At 38.9% G+C, this 27,599-nt stretch overlaps 1 protein-coding gene across 1 annotated transcript in view; it reads left to right on the forward strand.

The window, feature by feature from the left end:
• The window catches only part of NOL10 (nucleolar protein 10), an 80,292-nt gene that overhangs the window by 34,852 nt on the left and 17,841 nt on the right, over positions 1-27,599 (forward strand). The window contains exons 14-16 of the mRNA XM_019650050.1: positions 23,638-23,764; positions 26,345-26,424; positions 26,612-26,710. Coding sequence (XP_019505595.1) covers positions 23,638-23,764; positions 26,345-26,424; positions 26,612-26,710 — 306 coding nt within the window. The remainder of the gene's footprint in view (positions 1-23,637; positions 23,765-26,344; positions 26,425-26,611; positions 26,711-27,599) is intronic.

Genomic DNA, 27,599 nt, shown 5'->3' on the forward strand with positions numbered 1-27,599 from the left:
CTTCTCATCCTGGGAGAGGTCTCTCTTCTTCTTCTTCCTAGGAGTGCTTACTATGTTTTGATCTTTAGCAACTGCCTGGAAGATGCTGATGTCTTGAATCATAGATCCCTTTGCCCACGTCTAAACTGTCGAATCAGCCCGTGGGAAGGTGCAAGCTCTCTAAGGCAGAGTGTGAAGGGCTGCTTTGGGAGGTCTGCCTAATAAATGAGGACCCGCAGGCTGGAGGGCCCCTTGGTGTGGAGGTGGGGGGTCCTGAATTCTTTTGCAGCAAGGCCACCTTACCGGCTTGTGCTAAGATGGTGGTGATGGGGTAGAATTAGAACGATTGTGAAGGTTGTAAGATAGGCTTGGTAATCGATTAGATGTGGGTAGTGAGGAAGAGGAAGGAACCAAAGCTGACAGTCCTATTTCTCTTGGGTATATATATGGATGAGGAGGTCAGTCCCTGAGTCCAGGAAGAGAAAGGGAGTATTAAAAATTTTCCCTTTGGAATCACGTTCTGCATTTTATAAAATGATCTTTAAAAGGAACAAACACACAGCTTTTTTGATAATGCAAACAACGTGTGCATAGTTCTGTTTATTCCAAGGGTTAACAAAATACAAGAAAATAAAGACCATCATTTCTCACTTGATATTAGTAAGCACTGTTAATATTCGGGTGTACTGTCTTTCAGTTATGCTTATAGTGTTATGTGTGTAGAGTCATTTTTATATACAAATTTGTATCCTGGTTTCTTCAGTTAGCCATAGAAATATTAATTCTAAGGCATTAAAATTCCTTAAAATATTTTTAGTTATCTCCATTATAGAATCTTAGAACTGTAGGAAACCCATTATTCACTTCCGACTCTCTAGGTCTATTTCTCAAGGGGGGTTTTACGTGCCAAGTAATGGGGGCTTTAATTAGCCTGCGTGAGAGGGGCTGGATGCTGGCCAGGTGGTGAGAAACTGTTTTATCGACAAATGTTAGCTTATAAGACTTGAATTTCAACTTTCTAACTCAGATTTAACAGAAAACTGTGAAAAAAAATGCACAGCGACAGCTGGCAGGTGACTGTGCATGTAGGGACAGCGAGAGCCTAAGCTATTCTGGCTCCGCAAAGCCTTGTGCTGAAACTGGTGCTTAAGCGCCCCTTCCTGACCTGCCCTGCTCCCTGCTGAGGTTTTTGGGGCCACTGTCTGTATGCGGAACCCGCTCTTTGTGGTGCTCCTTCAAAGCATAGAGAGCCCAGGGCTCTGAAAGCCTCTCAGTTTTCGTAAGATTGGATCAAACTTACCAAGCTGATATTTAGCACAAAGGTTCATTTGAGGCATACAGAACCAGAGAAGTGAGTATGTAATATGTGATTCATGCCAAATATAGGAGGTTTGGACTGTGATTTGTATTGACATCCTATAAATCAGGTATGAAAACCCTTTACCCCCCTCTTTGGAGCTGTGCTAAAAATGAAGACAACCTCATGCCCTTTCAGCTTGTTAGCTTTGTCTTTCTGCCTGGTGCCATCTTTCTTGAACACTTGAACTCTTCATCGATTAAATGTAATTCCTGATTTACACAGTCTCTGCCACTTACATATCCCCATAGCTAACCAGTCTTCTGTGACCCAGATGGGTTTTCTCAAGCCCGTTTCCCGTTTTCTCAGTGCTCTCCTGTTTTCCCTCCTCAGAGACCAGGATCCGTTATTTTGTTTGTTTGTTTGCGTCTTAAATTCCAGGACCTAATTCAACTGCAGTTCCCGAGACTAATGCCAGAAATTGTTTTTCAAGTTTGGTTTTCCTCTGGAACGTAATTTAATCTTAGGTTGGTTCTTTATAATTAACACCGTTCAAAACTATGTGGACTCCAGAGGGACTCCAAGTCCCGTTTGGCACCCAACCCAAAACCCAGCCAGCATGGTTAGTATTGTTTCTGTGGGAAATGTTCCGAATTCCGAGTCCTCAGCGCATCGCGAGCTCCTAAAACCACTCTCTACTGGATAATTGATTGCTTGCATACTTGATAATACATATGTCAGAATATCATTTTTATACATAAGATAAGGACCAGTTCCTCTGCTCTGATAGTACATTCTGATCAGCCAGATCAGAAAATCTTGGTTTGATGCAATCATTCTGTTTGGGAGTGCTGATAGATTTCCAAAAGCGATGCCTTGTCCAAAAGATGTAATGGTGATTCTGTTAAGAGGCTAAACTCTTTCCTGGAAAAATACAACAGGAGAATGTGAAAGTAAGGGCATTTGGCTTTTGTTGGACCATTTTTGAAATTTGTCCAAAACTTAGCTTTGCATCTATGGTAGGATGGACTTATCTGTTTTAAAGATTGGAAATAATATCTTTGTTTTTCTTCCTGTGTGTACCTGTGCTTTTAAGCTGCAGTTGCTGGAAGTGCTCTGTATGTTCCTCCCTAAGATTTGGGTTTGAATCTAGGCCATGATTGGTCCAATTGATCCATTTTCATTCAAAGCCAATACTGAAGACTCATATATGTTGACTAATTCGATATTCGGAGAACTTCCCAGATATGAGAGCTCTTTGACCCACTAGTATGTTGAAATGGCCCTGAATATACTAGTGTCCATGTAGAATCCTAAAAGTGGTCATCACATTTTCATCTAAAATGCTCACTTAAGCAGAGAGTTGTTAGACATAGTGACAAAAGTAATTTTGTTAGAAATTCTGATTTTATAGTGCCAGTAGCAACATATTCTCTTGGTTGAGGGAAGTAGTGCCAGATGCAAAGAAAACCACCACCTGGGGAATTTGCCAGCATGCAAAGGATATACAAGAAGGAACATAAACTGAACAAGTAGTTGAAATGTTTTCACACGAAAGGATTTTTCAACATGCTATAAAGAATGGGAAGCTTTTAAAATGCAGAACATTAGAGCAGGAAGGGGAATTTGAGGTCATCTAGTCCACCCCTTAATTTATAGGTGAGGAATCAAGTTATTCAAGGTCAAATGAAAGTTGGTGGCAGAGTTGGGTCTAGCAGGCATTTCTTCATTCCACATTGCATAGTGGAAAGAGCTTAGATTTTGGAATTAGTCTGACCTGAGTTTGAATATCAGCTTTGCCACTTCCACATTTGGTGACCTTGAATGAGTTACTTACCTTATCTGAGCCTTACTTCCTTGAACTATAAAAGAGGAATGATGTTGTAAGGCAGTTGTGTGCGATAGATGTACTTTTCAATCATTTATCATGGTGCCTGGTCCATGACAGATGTTCATCTGATTACTGCTGTCCTACTTTCTTGCAGTGAGCAAAATTGAAGGGGTTCAGTGGCAAAGAGTATTTATATTTAGCAGTATGTGGTCATGGACCTTTATGTAGCTTTTAGAAGGAATGTGATACTGAGCAAAATAAAGATATGCTAAAAACGTTGTGACAATATCCTAAGTGTGAGCAAGGGGAAAGATTTCAGAAATACCATATGGGGTTGTTTAGTCTGTTACAGATCATATGCAATATAGATTGAGAAAGAATTATTGAATACCATTGGTTTTGCTGTTAATTATTGAATCAGAAAGCAGTGATAAAATCTCATTGCTAACATAAGAAATCTGACTTTTAAAAGTGAAGTCCCGGGCCAGCCTAGTGGTTAGGAGTTGGCTTGGGACGCCAGCTCTAAGCAGCAGGGCCCCAGTTCGGATCCCACATGAGGGCCAGTGACGCTACACCCTCTACAGCTAAGATGGTGAACAACAGCTCGACCTAGAGCTGGGCTGCCAGGAGTCACTGGTGACGGCGTAGGCTGCAGTGGGGCTGGCTGGCATCTGACGTGTGCTTTTGTGAGCTGCCTTGAGCTGCCGTGAGCGGCTGTCCGATGGCCAGCGAGCAACTGCCTTAACCGGGAAGAGCTCAATGATAATACCAACATGGGCCACTGAAGCGACGTCCTCCACAACTAGACTGAAGAACAAAAGGACAGCAACTTGTCTGTTCCCCTTCCCCGATTTCCCAATGCTGTTCCCCTCCCCTAATTCCCCAATAATATCTTTAAAAAATAATAATAAAATAAAAGCGAAGTCCCTTTCCTTCCATTATATCATCAAAGCACACTTTTTATAGAAAATGGTGAGTAAAGATGAGTAAAAGAAAACTCAAATACCTATCCATCACCCAAAGGCTGTATTTTTTCCATTGTTTTAATCAGAAACATCATTTATATGGTTTCATATCTTGCTTTTTTCCCTACTTAGTTAATATTCCCCTTGTTATTATGACTCTTGGAGAGCATTAAAAAGTGGGTTTTGTGTGTGAATATAAAATTAATGTATAGTTATTTTTTTAATGTTTAAATATCAGAAAAAGAAATGAAAAAACCAATGATAGTCTTATAGAGACATTCTTTCTAATATTTTTGTTATAGTTTCTTTCCATTTGGGAATATTTTAGTGATTTGATTAGATTTACAGTGAAACCCTATAATTGAGTTCATTTCAAGTACATCAATCTAAAAAGCCCTTCAAGGTGTTGGGGGCTAGAGGTGGGGGAGGGAGAGAAGAGGAGGGGGGGGAGAGAGAGAGAACACGAGCACTCATTTCCAATTCTGTAGTCACCCAGCCCCGTTCAGCTTGGTGGGCATATGTCCCAGGCGGAACTGGAGGTGGGAGGGCTTCACAGTGACGAGAGCTCAGCCCTACTCCCTAAAGAGTCCGCTGCATTTTACCAGTTCCCTCCTCTTCTTTGTATTTAGGAAAGTCTAGTTATGTTTCATTCCTCGGAGAATTGAGAAAGCAGACATTTAATTATTTTTTTGAGTTATGTCATTGAGATGAGGAATGCCATTTGATATTTTGAGATACAGGGTTTTTGGTATGACAAGGCCACTGGATACAAGCCACTCACTGTATCTGGTCCTGTTCCAACATCTGAGGAAAATGTGCTCTTCTAGACTTACTGAAGGGCACCCCGGAGGGATTTAAGTTCAATTTAATTATACTCCGTTTAGTGTTATCTGCTTGACTTTAGAACCTGATCTCCATGTAAGAGATGAAACCAATGAAATGAAACTTCAGAAATATGAATTGCAATGCATAGAGTGGGAGAAGGGAAAATAGTTTTAAAATACAGTGAGCAAGGTCAGAATGGGCAAGCTAGTGCTTAACAGCAGCATCTGTGGAAAAAAAAGCTCTGGGAGTTTTATTTAGCTGTAAGTCAAAGGAATCAATATTACTCAGAATATCGGCCATGATTCTACATGTGATGGGGGTGGGGAACGACAAGGTGGTTTGATGAGTGAGGGTCGGAGAACGCTGAGGAAGGAGTTCAGGCATTTATCAGGCACCATCTGGAGAAAGCGTGTATTTAGGATGTAGGAAAAGATGAAGATCATGAAAGAAAGGCTCCTCATGTGAGATGAGGAAAATGCTGGGCACTGGACCGAAAAAAAATTCTCATTGTTGAGAGTGCAGGAAGAGCTATCAGAATATGGGAAGGAGTGAAGGGCTGACCTTTCAGAAGGCCTAAAAGGAAGAAAAAGACAAATTTGAATGAAAAACAGAATTTCAAATCAAGTTCAACTTTGAGTTCAAAGATGCATATTTTTAGATGTCTTGATTCATAATAATGCAAATGGGATATATATATTTAATTTTGTACTCTAAGAAAAGCCTATAAAAGTGATCTGGAAGTATAAGACATCTCAGGAAAGGTAAACGACCTAATTGTATGGAGGAAAAAAATGTAAGGCGCGTGCAGGGTAAAACCTAGCAGGTAGTGGAAGAGTTAGATTCCAAACTTATGTATTTTCACCACCTTTTTCTAATTAACAAAAAGGGAGAGGGATGCAAAGCCGATGTATTTCTTTTCAGTGAGTTTCCTTTCTAACCCAAGCTCACAGCATATCTGTCATAATTGAATTTTACCTTATGCATGAGAGTGCTTTATAAGGCTTGGTGTTCTGTTTGTAATTTTTCAGTTATATATTCATAACTATCAAATGGGAAGTAAGACACAGAAATCAGGTGGCTAATAAAGTATTTTGTCCTGATACAAACAAGTTGTTTGTGTCTTTACAGAAGGGAAATGTGGGCTTCCTATTTTAATCTAAACATGGTCAGGCAGTAACATAGTATCTGTGACATTTTTCTCAACAAAGGAAATCCTCTCCATTTCCCATCACAATTTATTGGGTCACAAGAATAGCAGACATAAAGAAAACATTAATGTGTGACACTCAGGAAGTAATTATCTGAGCATCCTGTCACATTTTCGAAGTTAATTTCAGTTCTGGCTGGGTAAAAATACATGTAATTTCCATATGGAAATATTTGATGCACGTATGACATATTTTATTATGTTGATGTTTCAGATGGTACTTGTTTTTGTTTAAACAGTTACACATCTGGCATGCCCGTCTTCTTGAAAATAAGTGACAGCTTCCTATTCAGACGCTAGTTAGTTTGAATCAGTTATTGACCAAAGGTCTTGTCTCCCAGCTCTGGCTGGTACCTTCATCTCGGTGCCTGCCGTGTTGATCTCTTTGCCATTCCTGTTTTGGACAAGATAGAGCTGGAAGTAAATCTAGTATTCCAGTGTCCTCTTGGTGTGGTCACATAGGTGGTGGTGATAGATAGAGTGTGCACAACCAAGGCTGGCTTTTAGTTTCTGAGCGGGCCTGACTGCCTGAATCATGTGGCTGTTTCATTGATTCATATGCCCCTTACCTACTCTGGGGGTTTTTGTTGTTGTGTTTTGTTTTTTCCTTAAAAATAGAAGGCAAGTTATACAAATAGTCAAGAAATTAGGGCCACATTCTTTTTAAATGCCCAGCTTATACAGGAAATAGAGAGTTCTAGGACTTGCATTGTCTTCACCTTGATTCAGTGTTCTCAGATCCCAAGAAGTTTGTCTCCTGATGCCCACGTACTCAGACGAAAGCTCCGTGGGGGCAGGACTTCTGCTTTACCTTTGCTCTGCCCCCTTGTGCCTAGAACAGAGTCTGGTACGTTGTAGGCTCTTACTGCATACACGCTGATTTTAAAGAGTGATTATTGATACTTTTATGTTTTTAAAACTTATGGAAATTTTTCAAATAACCATAAAAGTGGAGAGAAGTATAATAAACCCAAAAGTACAATCTCCCCATTCTTCGCTTCAGTTTTATCGGCTTTTCACCCCATGTTTTTGGGGGGATGGAGGTGGGACTGGCTTTATTACTGGCCCTTTAAATTGCTCTAGATGGTCGTTGTGGAAAGTTGTCCAATGGGAATGAACACTTGATCTTCACATTAACACTGTCTTTAATATTTACCTCCTGGAGGAATAGAACATTGTTGGTTGAAAAAGAAAAAGAAATAATGTATAAAAGATAGTAGTGAGGTATAGTGAATGAAAGATTAGATCTGACTATATTTCTTGCATATTGCATGTATCATTCATTCATTCATATAATTGACTTTATGTTTTAGAGCAGTTTTAGGGTCACAGCAAAATTGAGTGGAACAGGGAGCTCCCGTATCCGTCACACACGCATACTCATTCACGTGTGTGTGTACACCCCCTCGTCCACCATCAGCATTCTGCACCAGAGTGGTACATTTGTTACAGCTGATGAACCTACAATGACACGTCATTGTCACCCAAAGTCATTAGGATTCACTCCAGGTGTACATTCTGTGGGTTTGGACAAATGTACCAGGTGTCATAAAAAAAATACAGTGAATGTTTAAATTTTTAAAAATTTATTATAGGAAAAGACACATTGCCATTAACCCCCCTGAAAATACACTCCCCCTTGCTTCAGACACACTTATCCCTTTGTTCTTGCCACTTTCTGAAGCAGTTCTAGAAGTCCTCTTCCATGTCTTTAGTTGCGCTGTCGTGGCTGCCATGATGTCCTGAATCATTTTGACTTTAGGGAAGAGCCAGAAGTCGCACAGGGACAGATCCGGTGAATAAGGTGGATGAGGACACACCATAATGTTTTTATTTGACAGAAATTGCCGTACCAGAAGTGATGTGTGACATGGAGTGTTGTCATGATGGAGGAGGATTTACGGCACACTTTAAAACACACCTTCTCTCAACTAACTGCACCAAACAAGTTGAAATTGTCATACACTGTCACTAAGGTTCGACGCGCCACTTCCCATATTGAATATCCTGCCTTTCCATTGGATGGCACTGGGCAGCAGCATTCACCATATTTTGTGATCACACCTGGTCGTATAATGACATGTATCTACCGTTGTGTATCATACGGAGTAGTTGTACTGCCCTAGAACTCCGCTTGTGCTCCACTGTGCATCTCCCTCCCTCTGCCCCCAAGTCCCTGGTAACCACTGATCTTTTCACTGTCTCCATAGTTTTTGCCTTTTCCAGAATGTCATAGAGTTGGAATCATACAGTATGTTGCCTTCTCGGTTTGGCTTCTCTCACTTCGTAATATGCCTTTAAGTTTCCTCTGTGCCTTTTTGTGGAAAGCTCATTTCCTTTTATTGCCGAATGCTGTTCTGCCGCCTGGGTGGACCACAGTTTATTCAGTCACCTATTGAAGGACACCCGTTGCTTCGAGTTCTGGCAGCTAAACATTCACGTGCAGGTTTTCACATAGACATGGTCTTCAATTCCTTTGGGTAAATAGCAAGGAGCGTGATTGCTGGCTCATATGATAAGAGCATGTTTAGTTTCGTAAGAAACCACCAAACTGCCCTCCACAGTGGCTGTGCTGCTTTGCATTCCTACCAGCAGTGAAGGAGAGTTCCCGTTGTTCCCCAGCCTCGCTAGCATTTGGTGGTGTTTGTGTTTTGGATTTTAGCTGTTCTAATAGGTGTATAGTTGTATCTCATTGTTTTAATTTGAAAATATTTTTATATTGGTAACTGAAGAAAATACCTATGTTTTTTCTTCTTGTGTATTTAACTAAATAGGTTGACTGGTTTTTAGTTTGAGTATTTTGTGGGGCTGTCATTCATTCATTAAACAAATACTTAGTAAACACCTTGCTCAAGCCTGCACTAAGGCGGGGATGTCAAAGACGTTTCAGATGTGGGCCTTCCTGCCTGGGAGCTTATAGTTGTGTAAAGGAACAGACAATACAATTGATAAGGGACTTGTATGTACAAGATCTTCAGGGGGCGCGTAGAAAAGTCACCTTCCCATAGGTAGGAGGGTTGACGGAGCATGGATGTCTGAGTTGAGCTTTGAAGGACATTTTGTAAGAATGAGACAATGAAGCGGTGAGAAGGGTGGTAGGATCAGGGAGGTCATTCTGTGCGTAGGGAATGGGAACCGACTCTAAGCCTCAGGCCTGTGCAGCCCACTTAGGAAGAGGTTGGGGTTCACAGGGCAGGGGAGGGGCAAGAGATAGCAAACAGAGAGAGGTGTCCACACCTAAATCTAACCTTCTGTGCCATGTTCAAGTTTTGCTTTTTATGGTTTTACGTAGCATGGCCCCCTACAAAGTGTTTTATTCAGGGGAGCGAGATCAGATATGTGTGTCAGAAGGCAGTGGCAGTGGGTGATGGAGGGGACAGATGTAAGTGGCAGGAAGAAGGGACATCCTTAGAGCTTGGTGATCCCTGCAACTGGAGACTCGGAGGGAGGCGAGGAGCGGAATGAACAGTGGGACCATTCGCAAAGATAAAAGCTACCTTCGGTGGAGTCGATGCGAAATTCAGTTTTGGAAATGTTCATTTGTCCTGAATTCTCTCTCCCATGCGTACGACTCAAAACGCTGGAGCTTCAGATAATATTATTGGGTTTTTGAATTTCCCAGAGGGGGAAAAAGTCATCTTTCTCGTGTGCGCTCTGAAGTTCTCTTCTAATCCAGGTATCGCTAAGGGCCTCAATCCTGAATTATATGCCAGACGTTGCTTCTTCATAAAGATTACCTGAAATAATTGATGTTTCAGTTCAATTTTGTAAATGGCTTGTTAACCCCTTGGTATCTATGTATGTGTTATCTGTATCTGTGCCTCTATCTTTTTGGGAATATTATTTGCTTTAGAAAAAACACTCCTAATTTAAAAAAAAATAATTGTAAAAATACATAATCTAGAAATGAGAAGTCCTTCATAACCACCCCTCCCACCAGCATTATTAACAAGATGGTGCCCATTCTTTGCAGAACAAACTCAGTTCTCCTTCCGCCCCCAACACATAAACCGTACACACACTCTGACGTGTATTTTAGCAGAATTGGGATCTCTTTATGAAGAGGTTTTTTTGTCACTTAATAATATAGCATTCTGATCAGCACATATAAATCAAGCCCATTGTTCGCATAGTATTTAATTATGTAGCTATGTCATAAGTTATTTACCTAGTTTCCTGTTCATGGATATTCACCTCCTATTTCTTTGAATTCTCTAAATCAGTGCTGTCCAGTAGAACTTTCTGCAATGATAGAAGCGTTCTAGGTCTGCTCTGCCCAGTACAGCAGCCACTAGCCACGTGTGGTTGTTGAGCACTTGGAATGTGGTTAGTGCGCCTAAGGAACTGAATTTTACATTTTATTTCATTTTAATGAATTTAAATTGAAATTGCCACATGTGGCTAGTGGCTACTGTATTGGTCAGCATAGCTCCAAACTCTGTCAGAGCTGAGTTAGGTCATCAGGCTGCTTGCTTGGACCACGTTACTTTGGCCTTTTTAAATGAAAGTTTGATGATGTTCTGTTGATGTTTTAACAGTCATATGAAATTTCTTTTGTCAACGTCTTTTAAAGAAATACTGTTCAGTGTTGGAGTCCCTTAAAGGCAGATCAGTGATGGGCTTGTTGAGTTTAGTTCCAAGAGACAGTTTCTCTTCCAGACATGTCAGTATACCTGCCTTTATCAAGTACGTGCTATCTTTCTACCTTGTTGTACATCTCTTTTTACGTTGGTTGCCAGGGAGCCTAAACTGAAGTTTTTGGTTCAGCTATAGGAGGCCTTTCACCTCTCGTCAGTCCCCCCACCTAACTACATAACTTGCCTTTCATTCTGAATTTAAAGATTTCATTATGTGTGTGGCTTTTCTTGTAAAGCACATCTCTTTCTAAAAATGGTTAGATTTTACCTGAAGTTTTTGGAATGTATAATATTCTGAGACTTCACTAAGAATAGATAATGTATACGCTACTTCCCTCTCACAGCACTGCATACACAGACCATATTTCTTAATAGGACAATATATTGTCACGTGCGAGAATCCTTTTCATCATTTCAGTGGGAAATACACATATTTAAACTCTAAAATAGACATTCAACCTAGGGTTGTAGAAAGTTACTTAAACAATTAATGGTTGGCCATATTTTACTCAATTATGAGTCAAAATTGGACTCTGTTACCCTCTTCTTTTGCTCTGCCAGGATAATGCTGTCCTTAGCTTTCTTAGAGATATATGGCAAATCTTATTTTGCTTGAATTTAAGTTGTATTCTTCAGGATTTCCTAGTCCCGTGCATGGCAACCTGTAGATAAACAGTAACTGCTAAATGGTGGCCAAATATCTTTGGACCCTCCTAAAATAGCACTGTTAAGGTGCTTGAGGAAAAGTGAACATAAATTTCAAAATATTTTATTCTTCCTTTGTTTCTGCAAAGTTTCCATCCCTAGATATTTTTAAATATTAAAGATACCCTTAGTTTTTACATAGACATCAGAATTAAGAATCGGAAGGCATAAGGTTATGCTGAAATTTTATTAATAAATTCCTTTGCCTTCAAGGAAGTAGGATAGAACCAGGAAACTACTGATGTGGTAACCAGGATAGCACGCTCAAGCCATCTGTGTAACTCTTGGCAGGAATAAAATGACAACAAGATCTTGGAGAGTGCTCATTACCAGGTGTGTGATCAAAAAGATAAATGCATTCTCATATGATAAAATTGGCCTAGTGCCTTCAGCACCCATGGGGTAGTTGTGTGTACGCATGTGTGCAGACATAGCCATCAGGGTTGAGTATTTTTAGCGTAATTAGGAAATTGGGAGAGGAAAGGCTGGAAGTAGAGGACTTGAATGTTGCTTGGAGTTTTGTTAACTACAAACCCTGATGTGAGCTCTAGGAAACTGCGGGAAAGTGGAATGTGATGGTAAACACCAAATGCTGATTTGTGGCAGAGGTGCTGGGCCAGGCTCTTCAGGACAGAATGAATGGGAGACCTTAAAAGAAACATGTTTTTCCAATGAAGAAGATTGTGACCATCTTAAGATATTTTTTCTGTTTTCTTGAGAATTGAAAGAAGATGGAAGCTGAGGATCTTTTTTTCTTTTTTTTAATTGGGGAACAGTGTGTTTTTCCAGGACCCTTCAGCTCCAAGTCAAGTAGTTGTTTCAATCTAGCTGTGGAGGGCGCATCTCAGTGGCCCATGTGGGGATCGAACCAGCAACCTTGGTGTGATGAGCACTGCGCTCTAACCACCTGAGCGAACCGGCCGCTCCCCCCCACCGCCCCAGGATCTTTTCATGCGTTTTATGGCATTGTAACTTTCAGGGAAAGCAGACAAATGTAAAGCTTTTCATTCTACCTAGAATTACTTAGATTAAATATAATGCAGTTTGAATACTTCAAAAAGAATTTTAAGAGATTTGTTTTATGAAGCAATTTCATGGTCTTGAATAAAATTTTTGCTCTCTTAAATTGCAGTTGTTCATTTGAGAGTAATTCAATTTTCCTATTCCTAAATTTAGCAGGACTATTTGGTTTTCACTAAGCTGTGTGTTCTAAATGTCGCTAAGCTCAAAACCAGCCCATCTCCAGTGGGGATATACAGTTAGTTTGCAGTAAATTGCTACTTTGGTTTCCCAGAGGTTTTCTTGCAATCTAGCACTTCAAACAAATTGAAAAGTTTTAAAAAGAAAAGGAGTGGTATGATGTTGTAGGTCTTTTCATTTGGTGAAATAATGAAATGGGATAGTATATCTGTAGGCTTGGTCTTTTCAGATATTTGCTAAAAGGTAATTTCATATTAGCTCCTTTAGAAAGAACTGAGGTGTGCCCCTACCCCCAATCCTGCTCATCTTTCGTGTGGGGGGGTGCGGGGGGGAGCAAAGGGGTGGGGAGTGTGGTAAGCACCGCTTGCATCTTGCTGGCCTCCTACAGCTCAGGGCCGGGCAGCTCCATCAGGAATGATGGCCTTGTTGGGCCCTGAGCTTTGGGCCCCAGACTAACCTTTATTGGACCCCCTTTCCTTGAAACTCATGTTATACCAGAAATCCAAAAATACCAACGAAAAAATACAAAAGTATGAAAATAAAACACTATAGGCATGTGTCTTCACAAATGCTAATCATGCAAAGCCAAATGCTTAATGTGGGAACGGTTTAAGTGTTCTTTTGGCACACACCACACCTGTGCCTTCTTGCCAGCTATGTTTAACTGACTCTAATTCTGAGAAATAGCAGATGAAGATGGCGGGACCTCTAGAAATCAGCTGGCCTGCACTCTTAGAAAACGTCAACACCCTGAAGGGCAGCAAAGGTGGGGGACTCGTCTAGATTAAAGGAAACTCAAGATACATAGTAACTTAATGCCGTGTGTGATCCTTAATTAGATTTTTTCAAAATAACAACTTTATGAAGATGTCATTCACATGCCATCAAGTTAATCCTTCTAAAGTGTATAATTCAGTGGTTTTTAGTATATTCAGTGTTGTGCGATGATTACCGCCATCTAATTCCACAGTGTTTCATCACCGAAAGGGAGCTCCTGACCAGTCACTCCCCACCTCCCCTTCACGTCCCCTCCCCCGCCCCTGGTAACCACTAATATACTTTCCATTTCTGTGGATTTGCCTCTTCGAGACATTCCACATAAATAGTCATACCATGTGTGGCCTTATGTGTTTGGCTTCTTTCACTGAGCATGTTTTCAAAATCTATCCATGTGGTACTGTGTATCAGTACCTCATTCCTTTTTATTGTTGAATGACATTCCATTGTATGCATACACATCTTATTAATCCACTCATTAGCTGATGTACATTTGGGTTGTTTCTACTTTGGACTACTCTAAATAAACATTGCTAAACATTCATACAAGTTTTTGTGTGGACGTGTGTTTTCAGTTCTCTTGGGTATATACTTAGGAGTACAATTGCTGGATCATATGGTAACTATGCTTAACTTTTTGAAGACCCGCCCGACTGTTTTCCACAGTGGCTGCACCATTTTACATTCCCACCAGCAGTGTATGAGGGTTCCGATTTCTCCACATTATCATCAGCTTGTCGCCTTCCATTTCTTTTGATAGACAGCCTGGTGGGTACAGCCTGCTACCTTAATGGGGTTTTGATCTGGTTTCCCTAATGATGAATGGTGTTGGGCATCTTCTCATGTACTTGATGGCCATTTTTATATCTTCTTTGGAGAAATGTCTTTTCGAATCTTTGCCCACTTTTAAATTAGGCTATTCGTCTTTTTATTGTTGAGCCTTTGAATCTAGATGATACTAGACCTTTATCAGATAGAGGATCTGTACATATTTTCTCCCACTCTGTGGGTTGTCTTTTCACTTTCCTTATCATGTCATCTCTCAGAAACCATTGCCTCATCCAGGTTTAGGAAAAGTAGAATTTTATAATCCAAATACAAGAAGGTTTACACTTATGTTCTCTTCAAAGAGTTTATATTAATAGCTTTTGCTCTTACTTTTAGGTTCTTGATCCATTTTGAGTATTGCAGTCTTAACAAAATTAAGTTTTCCAGTTCATAAACATGGAATGTCTTTTTATTTAAGTCTTTAATTTCTTTCAACAAGGTTTTGTGGTTTTCAGTGTACAATGTAGTTTTAGTCTTAATATTTTGAAGTTAAATTTATTTTAAGAATAAAATATTTTATTCTTTTTGATGTTATTGTAAATGGAATGGCTTCCTTAATTCATTTTTTCCTAGTTCATTGCTAGGGTACAGCAATGAGTGCACTACCAGTAGAAAGAGTTTTACTTCTTCTTTTCCAAACTCTGGATGCCTTTTATTTCATAGTCTTGGCTAATTGCCCTGGCTAGACCTTCCAGTACAATGTCGAATAGAAGTGGGGAATGCAGACACCTTTGTCTTGTTTCTAATCTTAGGGAAAAAGCATTGAGTCTCACCATTAAGTACGATGTTAGCTGTGGGTTTTTTATACATGTTTTTTAGAAGTTAAGTTCCTTTCTATTTCTAATTTGTTGAATGTTTTATCATGAGTTGGGGTTGGATTCTGTCAAATGCATTTTCTGTGTCTCTTGAGATGATGCAGCTTTTGTCCTTTTTTCTTTTGATTTTCATATGTCGAACCAGCCCTTCATTCTTTGGACAAATCCCACTTGGTAATTGTATATAATTCTTTTTATATGCTACTGGGTTCGATTTTCTATGAAATATATAAAGGATATTTGTGAATTTCCCAAATTCCCTTCTGTTGCTAGTTTCTGATTTTATTCCATTGTGGCCAGAGGACATACTTCGTTTGATCTCAGTCTTTTTAAATTTATTGAGCTTGTTTTGTAGCATCGCATAGGGTGTGCCCTGGAGGATTCCATGTTCACTTAAAAATGCGTATTCTGCTCTTACTGTATAAAGGGTGCTTTAGATGTCTGTTGTTGTTAGAACTAGTTAGTTAGCTGCATTGTTGTTCAGGTAGTCTGTGTTTTTGCTGTCCTCTGTCTAGTTGTTCTATTCATTATTGAAAGTGGGATATTGAAATCTCCAGGTATTATTGTTGAATGTTGTATTTCCCACTTTCAGTTTTTGCTTCATGTATTTTGGGACTCTTACGTCCATACATATATGTTTGTAGTTGTTATATCTTCTGGATGTATTGGCCCTTTTATTGTTATCAAATCTTTTTTTTTTCTGTCTAGTAACAATTTTTATCTTAAGTCTATTTTGTCTTATCTTAGTATAGACATCCTTCTCTCTTTTGACTACTGTTTGCATGGTATATCTTTTTCCATGTCATATAACTTTACTTTCAACCTATTTGTGCTTTTGAATCTAAAATGTGTCTCTTATAAACAGTATGTATTTGGGTCATGCTTTTTTTTTTATCCATTTACATTTATTGTCATTACTGGTAAAGTAGGATTTATGTCTGCTTTTTTTGCTGTTTGATTTCTAAATGTCTTATGTCATTTTTGTGCCTCAATTTCATTACTGGCTTTTGTGTTACATAGATATTTATTAGTATACCACTTAATTCCCTTTTTGTTTATTTTACTATATATTTTTGAGTTATTTTCTTAGTGGTTACCCTGGAGTTTACATTAACATCTTAATTTATAGCAATTTGGTTCAGATTAATACCAATTTAATTTCAGTAGTATACAAAAACTTTATTCCTATGTAGCCCCATTTCCCTGCTTTTTATGCATTTATTGCTTCATATTATACCTTTAAACATTGTGTGCGTATCAACTTAGATTTATAATTATTGCATTATGGAGTTATCTTTTACATGATGAGAAATCCCCTTCTAGTCTTATTGAGAATACCTTTTACGTGATGCATCATTTTCTCCTGATGCTTTCGAGGTTCTCTCTTTGTCTTTTCACAATTTGACTATGCTGTGTCTAGATTTGGCTCTCTTTGATTTATTCTACTTGGAGTTGAACTTGTTAAATGTGTGTATTATTATTATTATTTTACCAAATTTGAGACATTTTGGGGCATTATTTCTTCAGATATTCTTTCGCCCCCTTTGTTTCTCTTCTCCTAGGACTCCAATTATGTGCGTGTTGGTTTGTTTGATGACATCCCACAGATCTCTGAGGCTCTGTTCAGTTTTCTTTCTGTCTCTGAGACTTATCATTTTATTTCATTGCCTAAACCACTTTTCAAAATTGAAATCATGGCAAATTTTTCTCCTTTTTCAATAAATTGTTTAAAATGTTGAAATCAAATTGCTTCTTTGCTAATCTGATTTTTAGGAATAAGAGAACAAAGCACCACACGCAGAGTACCTTTAAATGACTCATAATTACTCACGCTAATGCATATAAACTCAGGCATGCAATTAGGCAGCTCGTTATGTTGCAAATGCAATTACATGCTTAAATGCATGGACACTCCCTCGGCTCACCCAGCCGTCTCTCTTGTCTTAAGCTTGTGATCAGTTATTATTAAGCCCTAGCTGTCAGAATTTGAAAATACCTGCTGGTGCCTTTCAACCAGTAATGGAAGAAAAGTTTGAAAAGGAAATTTTCCTTTGAATTTATGTATTGCAGAGTTGGTCTTCTTAGTTGGCAGAATTCTACTGGAGATGCAAGCTATGCAATTAGCAAAATTATCATTAATCGTAATAGTGGTTAATGATATTTACAGTATAGTATACCTTCATTGTCTCTGATCTGCAATTCTGAAATCCAAAAAGCCCTGAAAATTTTTTATAATTCATTGATGGCAAAAACCTGACCTGACCTGCTTCATTAAAGCTCAGACTTGACATGTAATGATGGGGCGTTTTCTAGTCTTTATTTATCCCAAGTCACCGGTGTGAAAATGTGTGGATTTTGCTGCAGAGATACTATGTTTGATTAGGGACCGACCATTCACCCAGACCCCACTGAAGACTTTATGTAATATAAAGTGTACATATACTGTATTACCTTTCTAAAATGCAAAAAAAACCCCTGGGTTTTAAACTCCTTTGGCCCCAGTAGTTTCTGATAAAAAGTTATGGCTTATATTATAGTAAGAGTGACAGATTTCTGATTAGACGTGGGTTAAAATTCTAAAGGGAATAATAAAACCTCCATGCCTCTTACAGTGTGAGTTGCTCTTGCTACTTATTTTTGCTATTCTTATTCTTATCATTGCTCTAGTTTCAGAACTGATATTTATATCTACTTTTAGAATGTCCTGAAGACAGTTCTATAACAAAATACTTAGATGATTAACATGGTTGTTAGGTGGTAAAATTATTTTATATTCAAATTCTTCTTTGTTACTTGTCAGTTAGTGTAGTTCTTATCTGTTCAATGATATTATTATAACAAATAATGTTTAAATTGAGTTTCTAGGATTGTAGTAATATAAGATCATGTAAAATTGACAATTCTTCTAACCAGGCATCTTCTGTATAATTGAGTAAAATATATATCAATTTTATATAGCATTAAATTCCAACTATTTAATATGGCAGTTATGTTTTACTGAGTATAAAATCATAACCTCTTAATTTTTTCAAGGTAGCATTTTCTCCTTCAACACTATCTTGATCTTCTGCCTCAGCAGATAAAGGGCTCCCTAGAACCATTTTAAAATTGCTCTTCTGTGGCACTAATCACAAAATATTGTACTTGATTGTTTTCCAGACTTTGTTTTACTGATATTTAAAAGCTAGCACTGACCTTTTTTTTTTTAAAGATTTTTACTGGGGAATTGGGGGAGGGGAACAGCGTTGGGGAATCGGGGAAGGGGAACAGACAAATTGCTGTCCTTTTGCTCTTCAGCCTAGTTGTGGAGGACATCGCTTCACTGGCCCATGTTGGTATTATCATTGCGCTCTTCCCGGATGAGGCAGTCACTCGCCGGCCATTGGACTGCCGCTCACGGTGACTCACGGCAGCTCACGCCCGCTGCCGGCCAGCCCCACTGCAGCCTACGCCGTTGCCGGCGACTCATGGCAGCCCAGCTCCAGGTTGAGCTGTTGTTCACCATCTTAGCTGTAGAGGGCGCAGTGTCACTGGCCCTCATGTGGGATCCGAACCGGGGCACTGCTGCTCAGAGCTGGCGTCCCAAGTCAACTCTTAACCAGCGCACCACTCCGCCGGCCTGAAAGCTAGCAGTGACCTTTTAGGAAACGGTCACTTAATCTTTCGAGTGAATGAATGAATGAAGTTGAGGAAATTAACAATCTATTCCTTCTACACAAGTATTGCTGTATGTGAAACAACTCTTTTCCTATTGGATTTCATTCTACTGCCTAATTTCATACAGTATACTGTGCCTGGAACATACTAACTATTGAAGTCCATAAGTATGTGATAAATGAAAATCTACCTCCTTATATTTAATGAGTTTAGTTTTTTTGTCTGAACTTAGTAGAATATACTGAAGTCCTTCTTCCATGTGATGTGATGCTCTCATACTATCATCATTCTCTTTCTAATTATCATTCAAAAATATGTCCCACTTCACACTGTGTGCTGCATTTTGTATGTTTGCATTTGGAAAATTTTTTAAAAGAATATTTTTAAAAATCAACTGCATATACTTAGATATATACTTCCATGTGTTGTGATGTAATTATATATTAGTTAAGTTTCCCATGCATAAACTCATTTTGGTTCAAAGTTATTTACTCTGTTTGATATAGTGCTACCAAATGGAGTAATGGAGAATTTTCTTTTAAAAAAAAGGAATTTTCTTTGTTGCTAAAGCTTTTTAAAGTGTCTTTTAAATTATTAGTTATAAACTCCAGATAATAATTTCAAATTTATTTGTTCTATTATCAGTTATTTTCTTTCATATTAATAGGAAAATAATAAAATTATAATTTTAGCATTATAAGTAAATCTAAAAAAAATGGTGGCATTTATACTGAATTAGTACAGTTTGTTTTTTTTGTCTCCAGTAATATTAATAATACTTTGTTGTTATTTTAATCACCCTTGGTCGGTTAAAACCACCCATCTAGTAATTCTCAGTCCTTATTTCTGCCTTAACACAGCTTTGGGGTATGACACAGTAGTTTTTCAAAAGTACAGTTAGCAGGGTACCCTTCTCTGTCAACTCCCTGAGAATTTTATTATTCATCCTCTTTTTCCCCACACTTCATTGTTTTTTGTCAATTACCAGAATATATGAGAATTTTGAGTTTTAAAATTAAGCATATATAAGTAACATTTTAAAGGCCGACTGTCATCATAGAGGCAGATGTTCTTGGGCACATGGCATGTATCTTGATGTATTTTTAAATTGGTTCTTCTGCTCTATTGGGTTAGAACAAGCAGATACGTGGCTGCATTTGAGTCAAGGCCTTCCCATAGCACACTGATAAAGAGTCTTTCCTATTTTGAAGGACCAAGTGTTTCCTTTTAGGTTGGTTGACAAGATTGGCATTACACCTGCTAAGAGACCCACAGTACCCCTTGATGGCAGCTTGACGAATCAGTTTCCAGGTCTCTACTTCTACTGACCTGTGACTTTAGGAAATTTTTATAAATAAAAAGTGGAATGTCCTTAACAGATAATAAAAGTTTAAAATAGAACAGTCGTTACTAATTTTCTGAAACAGTCAAAACTCTTAAGGTGCATAAAATATAAACAAGCAATAATCAATTTTGACTGAAGTATATAATACAGCAATATAAGGACAATACAGAAAACTAGAAGCTTTTGATGTAGTAGTAATAGTATACCAGTGGTTAAAAAGGATATTTTCTTCAAATTGTAAAGCCTGAAATTTAGGAAGTAAATTAATACATTGTCAAGGATTAGCTGAAGGTTAACCATATTTTATGACTGAAGTCAGCAAGGAACTGTTACACATTAATTAGCTAATATTGTGGTCATGTTAGATATATTGGAGAGCAGTGCGCGTGGTTAAGCCAGCCACTGTTTTTGCAAATTAATGGTAGACTTTGAGGAAAGCTCTACTGTAGATAAAACCTGAGGTGAACGCCAGTTAAATCAGTAATTTCACCTTTGTTATGATTGTTCTGATGTTTTGTTTTGTTTTTTCTCTTTCTCTGAAAAGGAACTACGGAAACGTGTTAATAAAATCAACCCATTAGATTTAATTTTGTTTTTGATGGAAATATTTCCTCCTGTAAAATTTAATGGCCATGAATTTGATGGCAGAGATTATTTACCATAACCAGACCTGTCCCTGAGAGGCAATTTAAAACATTTCCATTAGAACCTAGGTAACTAATCACGAGGAATGTTGTTGGAACATTATAAAAAAGGGCTATGTGAAAGTAATTTCAGACCTGGTCTGATATTTTGATATTTCTATCCCTCCCTCCTCCCCGTAAGAAAAGTCAGTAAACACAGTGTAATGTTTTTATTGTCTTTGAAGCCCGTGATTCTGACTGATTTCAAGTTTAAAGGTGATACTGTTGGGTTGCTGGAAAAGTCATGACGTATTTTTTCTGTTTTTTGTCTCAAAAATGCGTCATGACTTTTCCGACAACCCATTACTTTATCATGAGGTCCTTTGGTAGTCCCCTCACATAGGCAAAGTAGGTCCGCCTTTACCAAAATGTGTTCTTATAACCAATAGTTTCATAGTGAGGTATTTTGAGTGTTTTTATCTGTATAAGGACAGCTAGACAATTTAAAAAATGCTTTTGCCAAACAGGGCCCTTTAAGTCTTAGTGCCTTATGCACATGAAATTCATGACTGCATTCGTACATGTTGTATGTATGAATAGATTTATTTATGAAATATGTATTGAACACCTACTAGTTGGCAGGAAACGTTCTAAGTACTGGAAATTAAGCATTTAAAACAGATGAAGTTCCAACCCTCCCAAGAGGACAGCATCTTGGATCTTATATTCCTGAAAAGTGGTAACAGTGTACTTTCTTCCTGCGTAAAAGAAGAGCCGATTGCTGTCTTAGGTCATACACCTACATGTACGGTAGAGCACGGCATGGAAAGATCTGTGACTGATGGGAGGCAGGTACCCCTATACTTGCAAGTGCCTAAGCTCTCCCTCTCAGCAGCTGCCCGTGATTTTCCCAGCTTGCTCATGTGTTCTTTCCAACCCAAGTTCTTTCAGATATACTTACTCAGTGTCCCAACCTGCCCTGTTTCCTCCAGCCCTCACCTGTCTTCCTCGTGGACTCAGTGCAGTCTCAGTACATTGCTTTAAACAGTACATGAGTGTCTGCTCTGTGTGTGCGTGCGTGCGTGCGTGCGTGTGTGTGTGTGTGTGTGTGTGTGTGTGTGTGTGTGTGTATTTGTGCATGCACACACGTCTTTCTGCTCCAGCTTGTTTCTAAACTCCAGAGAGACCACAGTCAGGGACTTGGCTTTAGCACAGTACTTTATGTGTAGTCGTATTTAGTATCTATATTTGTTGACTTCAACTACTGTCCTAAAATTGCTTAAAATCTTAGCAATTTCTTTTTAAAATGTGGTCAAAACACTTAGTGTGTAAAACCTTTACTTCTTTTTTCAAAAATAAAACAGATTATGCTAATATGAAACTTCTTGATAGGACTCCTCCTCTGCTCGTTAAGAGTTGTTTTTCATTTTTATGAGCTCCATAGCCTTTGGCGGTACAGGTGGGGTCACCCTTCTAATCAGGCAAAATAATATAACTAAATCAGTATGGCTATATCTAACATATACTTTTTCTTATTTTATTGAAGAGGGTACTAGGGGCCATTTTTCTTTGTTATAACTGTCTTCCTCCCCCCTTCCCTCCTCCAAAAAGTTTAAGCTAGATTTAATAATTTCCATTATGATTTCTGTTTTTTTTCCTGTATAATTGATTACTAGCAAAATTCACAGGCAGGTAGTCAGTGGAAGTTCCATTCTGTCAGAGCCCAGTGTCGTCTCTTCTGAAAGCCTCCACTTCAGAGGCTTTCAATAGGATAGGTGTCCCACCGAGCAAGCAGTGCTCCCTCTGGGTAAGCATGGACCTCAGTGGGTGAGGCATCTGCCCTGAAAGATTTGTACGAAGAGCAAAAAAGTAAAAAGCAATCAGTATTTTATGGAAGTAATTGTATTACAATCTGATGCACTCGTGTATTATTAGTTGGTTATAAATTCTGTTCAGTCCTTTGTTCCTTAACCTTTCATTTGGGAATAACTGGCAACTCTCTTTAGATTAAGTCTGAAGAATTTTTATACAGAATTTTAATTTTTTTTTAAGATTTTTTTTTTTTAATTGGGGAAGGGGAACAGACAAGTTGCTGTCCTTTTGTTCTTCAGTCTAGTTGTGGAGGACGTTGCTTCACTGGCCCAAGTTGGCACCATCATTGCGCTCTTCCTGGGCGAGGCAGATCAGTCGCCGGCTTCTGGACGGCAGCTCACTGCGGCTGCTGGCCGCTCACGCTGGCTGCTGGCTACATACGGTAGCCCATGGCAACCCACTGCAGCAGGGGCTGCAGCCTACACCATCGCCGGCGACTCACAGCAGCCCAGCTCCAGGTTGAGCTGTTGTTCAGCATCTTAGCTGTGGAGGGCAGTGTCACTGGCCCTCATATGTGGGGACCTCTGGCGACCAAGCCAGCTCTTAACCAACATGCCACTTGGCCGGCCCCAGAATTTTAATTTTTAATGAATTAAATGAAGTGGACCATAGAAGTGTGAATGTAATTATTAAGTAATTAGTTGAAAACCCTTGAAAAAAGGTAATTCTCCTTTTAGACTTTTGTTTGTCTTGAGTGGCAAATGTAAAAACTCTTGATATACCAAGCATGCATTTGTAGATTCTAGTATTGTTTTGAGTAAGAGAAGTGGTAGATAAATGGATGTGTTATTATAAGTACCTGGATTATTTGTATTTTCATAATTCTAATGTAAAACTATTCATTAATATCTTTGTATCCCAGACTAAGTGAGCTTTTCCCCTTTCAAGCCTAAATTCTTCCTAATGTTTATTCTTTTCTATTATATATTTGTTGATTATGCATATTGCAGTTATTTTCAATACTTTTGAAAGAATCATGGATTTAAAATTATATTTAAGGAGATCTGGTCTAAAATGACTCTTAGTTGACCGGTGAGAATGTGCCTGTGCTAACCTTTTCATCACCTCCGGCAGGTTTTGGGTCCTGCACCCAGGTGGTGTTCCTTCTTAGACAACTTGACAGAAGAATTAGAAGAGAATCCAGAAAGCACAGTTTACGATGATTATAAATTTGTCACCAGGAAAGACCTTGAAAATTTAGGTAAAAGAAATTATGATAAAATGATTATAAAATTATTTTATTTCTACTTGTTTGTTTGCTTTTTAATTTTGTACATTTTAGAAGTGGTAAGTCATGTTAATCTGATTTTCCAGATCTCTTTCTGCCAAATTAGACATTAAACATAGTATATACTCGTTTTGTCAAGTTTGTAATCTCTGCTTAGAGACACGTTCAGATAAATTCAACTTACTGAAGCTTTTTTATATCTTAAATGAGGACAAATTTTTTTTTTAAGATTTTATTGGGGAATTGGGGGAGGGAAACAGTGTTGGGGAATTGGGGAAGGGGACCAGCCAAGTTGTTCTTCAATCTTAGTTGTGGAGAGCACCAGTTGCCATCTGGCTTCCCGTTGGCAGCTCATGGCCTCTAAGCTCAAGGTGCTTTGTTCAGTCTTAGTTGTGGGTGGGCGTAGCCACCATCCCATGCGGGAGTCGAACCAGCAGCCTTGTTGTTAAAAACACACGTGGATGGTTCTATCCACTGAACCATCCAGGCTGCAGCTCAGCTCGAGGTGCCGAGTTCAGTCTTAGTTTCGGGTAGGCGTAGCCCACCATCGATCAGGCAATCTCGTTGTTACACCAGCTGAGCCATCCTGCCACCTGTTGGCAGCTCAGCAACAGCTCAGCTCAGGTGCAGCGTCACTGGCCCATGTGGGAATCGAAGCGGCGGCCCTGTTGCTCAGAGCTCGTGCTCTTAAGCCAACTCTTAACCAACTGAGCCACTTGGCCGGCCCAGGACAAATTTTTTTTTAGCGTACAACCTATGATAGAAAAAAATGTCAAGAAATAAGTGATTTGTTTTTCAAGCACTATTTGAATATAATAAGGTTTTGAAAAATCTCAGAGGCTGCAAGTAAATGACTCTGGCTCCCTTTTAGGTTTGCTTATAGAAGGACCTGACCCAAAACTTCTGGCTTGGCCAACTTGCTTCACCTTATTATGCCTTGGTTTCCTCATCTATAAAATGGCAATATAATGACACCCACCCATAGGGATGCTTGGAGACTAGGTCAGATAATGCCTGGAAAGTACTCAGCATGGTGTCTAAACATAATAAGTGACTGTTAACTATCATTTAAAGAGATTTGTGGCAAATGAGTTTGAGAAATGCTAGGTTAAGTCAAGTCAAGTCAGTTTCTTTACTAACAGACTTCTTTGAGCCGTAATGTCTTCATGCGCTGTAACTCTCCAGAAAGGGGAGGAAACGTTTCCCAAATTTTTCCATCACAGAAACGTTTCTTCTCAGAAGATCTCTTGGGACTGGTGCTCTGTAGAGCCTACTATGGGAGATGCTGCTGTCAGATGCTCTGTTTAGAATTGTTTCAATCTGAAAAGCTTTCTGCGGGTTTTTATTTATGACCTAACTTGGAATGGGAACAATACTATGACATAAATGTTTTACATACTTAATAGAGGAAACAAAAATGATAAAAACACACATGCAGGTACCCAAATGCTGATAGTTGTATATCAGTGCATTTCATTAAGGTTCAGCCCTCCCCCTTTTTTTTAAGATTCCACTGTGAAATTTTTTACCTGGAGTTTTACCGACCTAGTGAATTCTAGGGAAGTATTTTTCTTGACCAAGTCTTATCATTACTTTATGAGATTATCCTAAATTTGCCTTCTGATGTTGTCCTATAATGTGTACTATTTTGTACACCTGTGTGGTTTTGCCTAGTAACCTTTAAGGTCGAGAGGGATGTTTATTTCTAAAATTTGGAAACCAGGGTAATGTTTTCCTTGGAAACATAGGCATTTAGTATTATGCCAGCTAAAGCTGCTGCTCTTATGGGCTTATCACACGTGGTCTTATTCTGAAGGTAGACGTTCTCCTAACCGTTCTCTCTGTAGTTACTTGCAATGAGTAAATAATTTCTATAACAGGCAGAGGATCCTTATTTGACAACCAGCACCACTAATTCTAAATGTAATCTACCAAAACTAGGAAACCCTCGGAAAGACATTGTTCAGAGCAGGGCGAAAGGAGTGAGTGTCTTGTTCACCATGATGAATGCGTGTGCCTCGAATATATATGTTAATGGGCATGTGTGTGGTTACATAAGTTGGTACAAAGTTGTCAGCTGATCTTTCTTGGGGAAAAAAACATTCCCTTTCTACATTATTATTGTGATAGTGTCCTTTGTTTTTGGAAATTTTGGGAGATAACAGTGATCTTGCAATCACTGCTGCTCCTCCTACTTGGCAGCGTAAAAGATGGCAACTTCATGTGGATCCCAATATTATTTTAAAAATTGAACTGGTTCATGGAATCAAAAAATCAGAGAACCTCTAGCATAAGGAACCGTTCTTTACCAGCCTGTCGTGGTTCCTGAAGACTTTTTCATTTTTATGCTTACTATTACATTAAAAATAAGTAAGGATGATATTGTTAAAGTGGATTACATTTTCTCCATATTTATTGAAGAAGATTGGTAATTTTCCTTAAATTTTTACTCAAAAGTGAAATCTTATTATAATTAAATTGTTTTCCAAGAAAAACTTAAATTTTAGTCAAGATTTCATGAGGACCTGTCCTCTTCTGATTAACTTTCTGCAGGGCTCACACATCTCATTGGATCGCCTTTTCTCCGGGCATACATGCATGGATTTTTCATGGATATAAGACTCTATCACAAGGTAAGTACAAAAGTGCAACTGTTTAGGTGACTGATGAGCAATCTAGAGCCATTTCTCCTCTACTTACTGGCATTTTCATGAAACATACTTATTATTTATAAGAGATCTGCCTAATTGTTGACATAATAGTTGTGGTATATATGAAATGTGCTGCTAAATATGATTCTTTTTTTTCCATTTTGAAAAGGTGAAATTGATGGTAAATCCATTTGCTTATGAAGAATATAGGAAAGATAAGATCCGACAGAAGATAGAAGAAACACGTGCACAGAGAGTCCAATTAAAGGTAAAACATTGTACTCACTATTGAATTTACTAGAGAAAAGTACTTAAATTTCATTTTGTGTTATCATTCCAAAGAAACTTGCCATCCATTTCTGAGTTTTCCCATCCCTAGTATCCATCTTTTACTAAAATTTTGGGTACCTTTTATTTGTCACAAGGGTGGGCGCTCTACAGTTTCATGGCTGTGGACTCTGGTAATGGTATTGTGGGGACTTATGCCAGATGGGCATTGTCAGTCCTCCTGAGAACATCTGACAGCGTTTTCAAATGGGCATCAGATTCTGGGGTGTTGGACTTTGCTAATCCCCATTTCTTGCTGATATTTGGCTGTGTCCTAGGCCAGCTGCTTGGATTATGGGAAATAGGCATTAGACTGTGTCAGGGTCTGGACAGCAATCAGACCATACTAGTTATATTAATCGAGAAAATTTAATGTGAAGAGTCATTAACCAGGTAGTAGAGAACTGAAAAGGCAAAAACACTCAGGTACCAATAAGAGAGGCCGTGGCTGCAGGAAGGTTTACTTATGGAGCTAACACTCTAGGGCTGAACAGCAGACCTTTAAGGGGTTGCTATGCTGGTGCTGGGGTCCTCGAGATAGAACAAGACTGCTCCTGAGAGTTTCGGAAAACCACAAACTAGAATCCCCCCACTCTGCTGGAACCACTTGGTACTGCCAGGGTGAAGCAGTGTTGGCATGTGATGCCAACCCAACAGGAGGCACACAGGAGAGAGCAAGTCCCATCTTCCACTCCTGCCTTCCAGTCTATCTAGTAATCTTCCTAGATTAAGGTTAACCACCAGTGCTGCAGTCAGTTCTAACTGAACATTGGCTCGCGCTCGCGCTCTCTCTCTCTCTCTCTCTCTCCCTCTCTCTCTCCCTCTCTCTC

The sequence above is a fragment of the Hipposideros armiger genome, unplaced genomic scaffold (assembly GCF_001890085.2).
Source record: "Hipposideros armiger isolate ML-2016 unplaced genomic scaffold, ASM189008v1 scaffold_137, whole genome shotgun sequence".
Classification (NCBI taxonomy): Eukaryota; Metazoa; Chordata; class Mammalia; order Chiroptera; family Hipposideridae; genus Hipposideros; species Hipposideros armiger.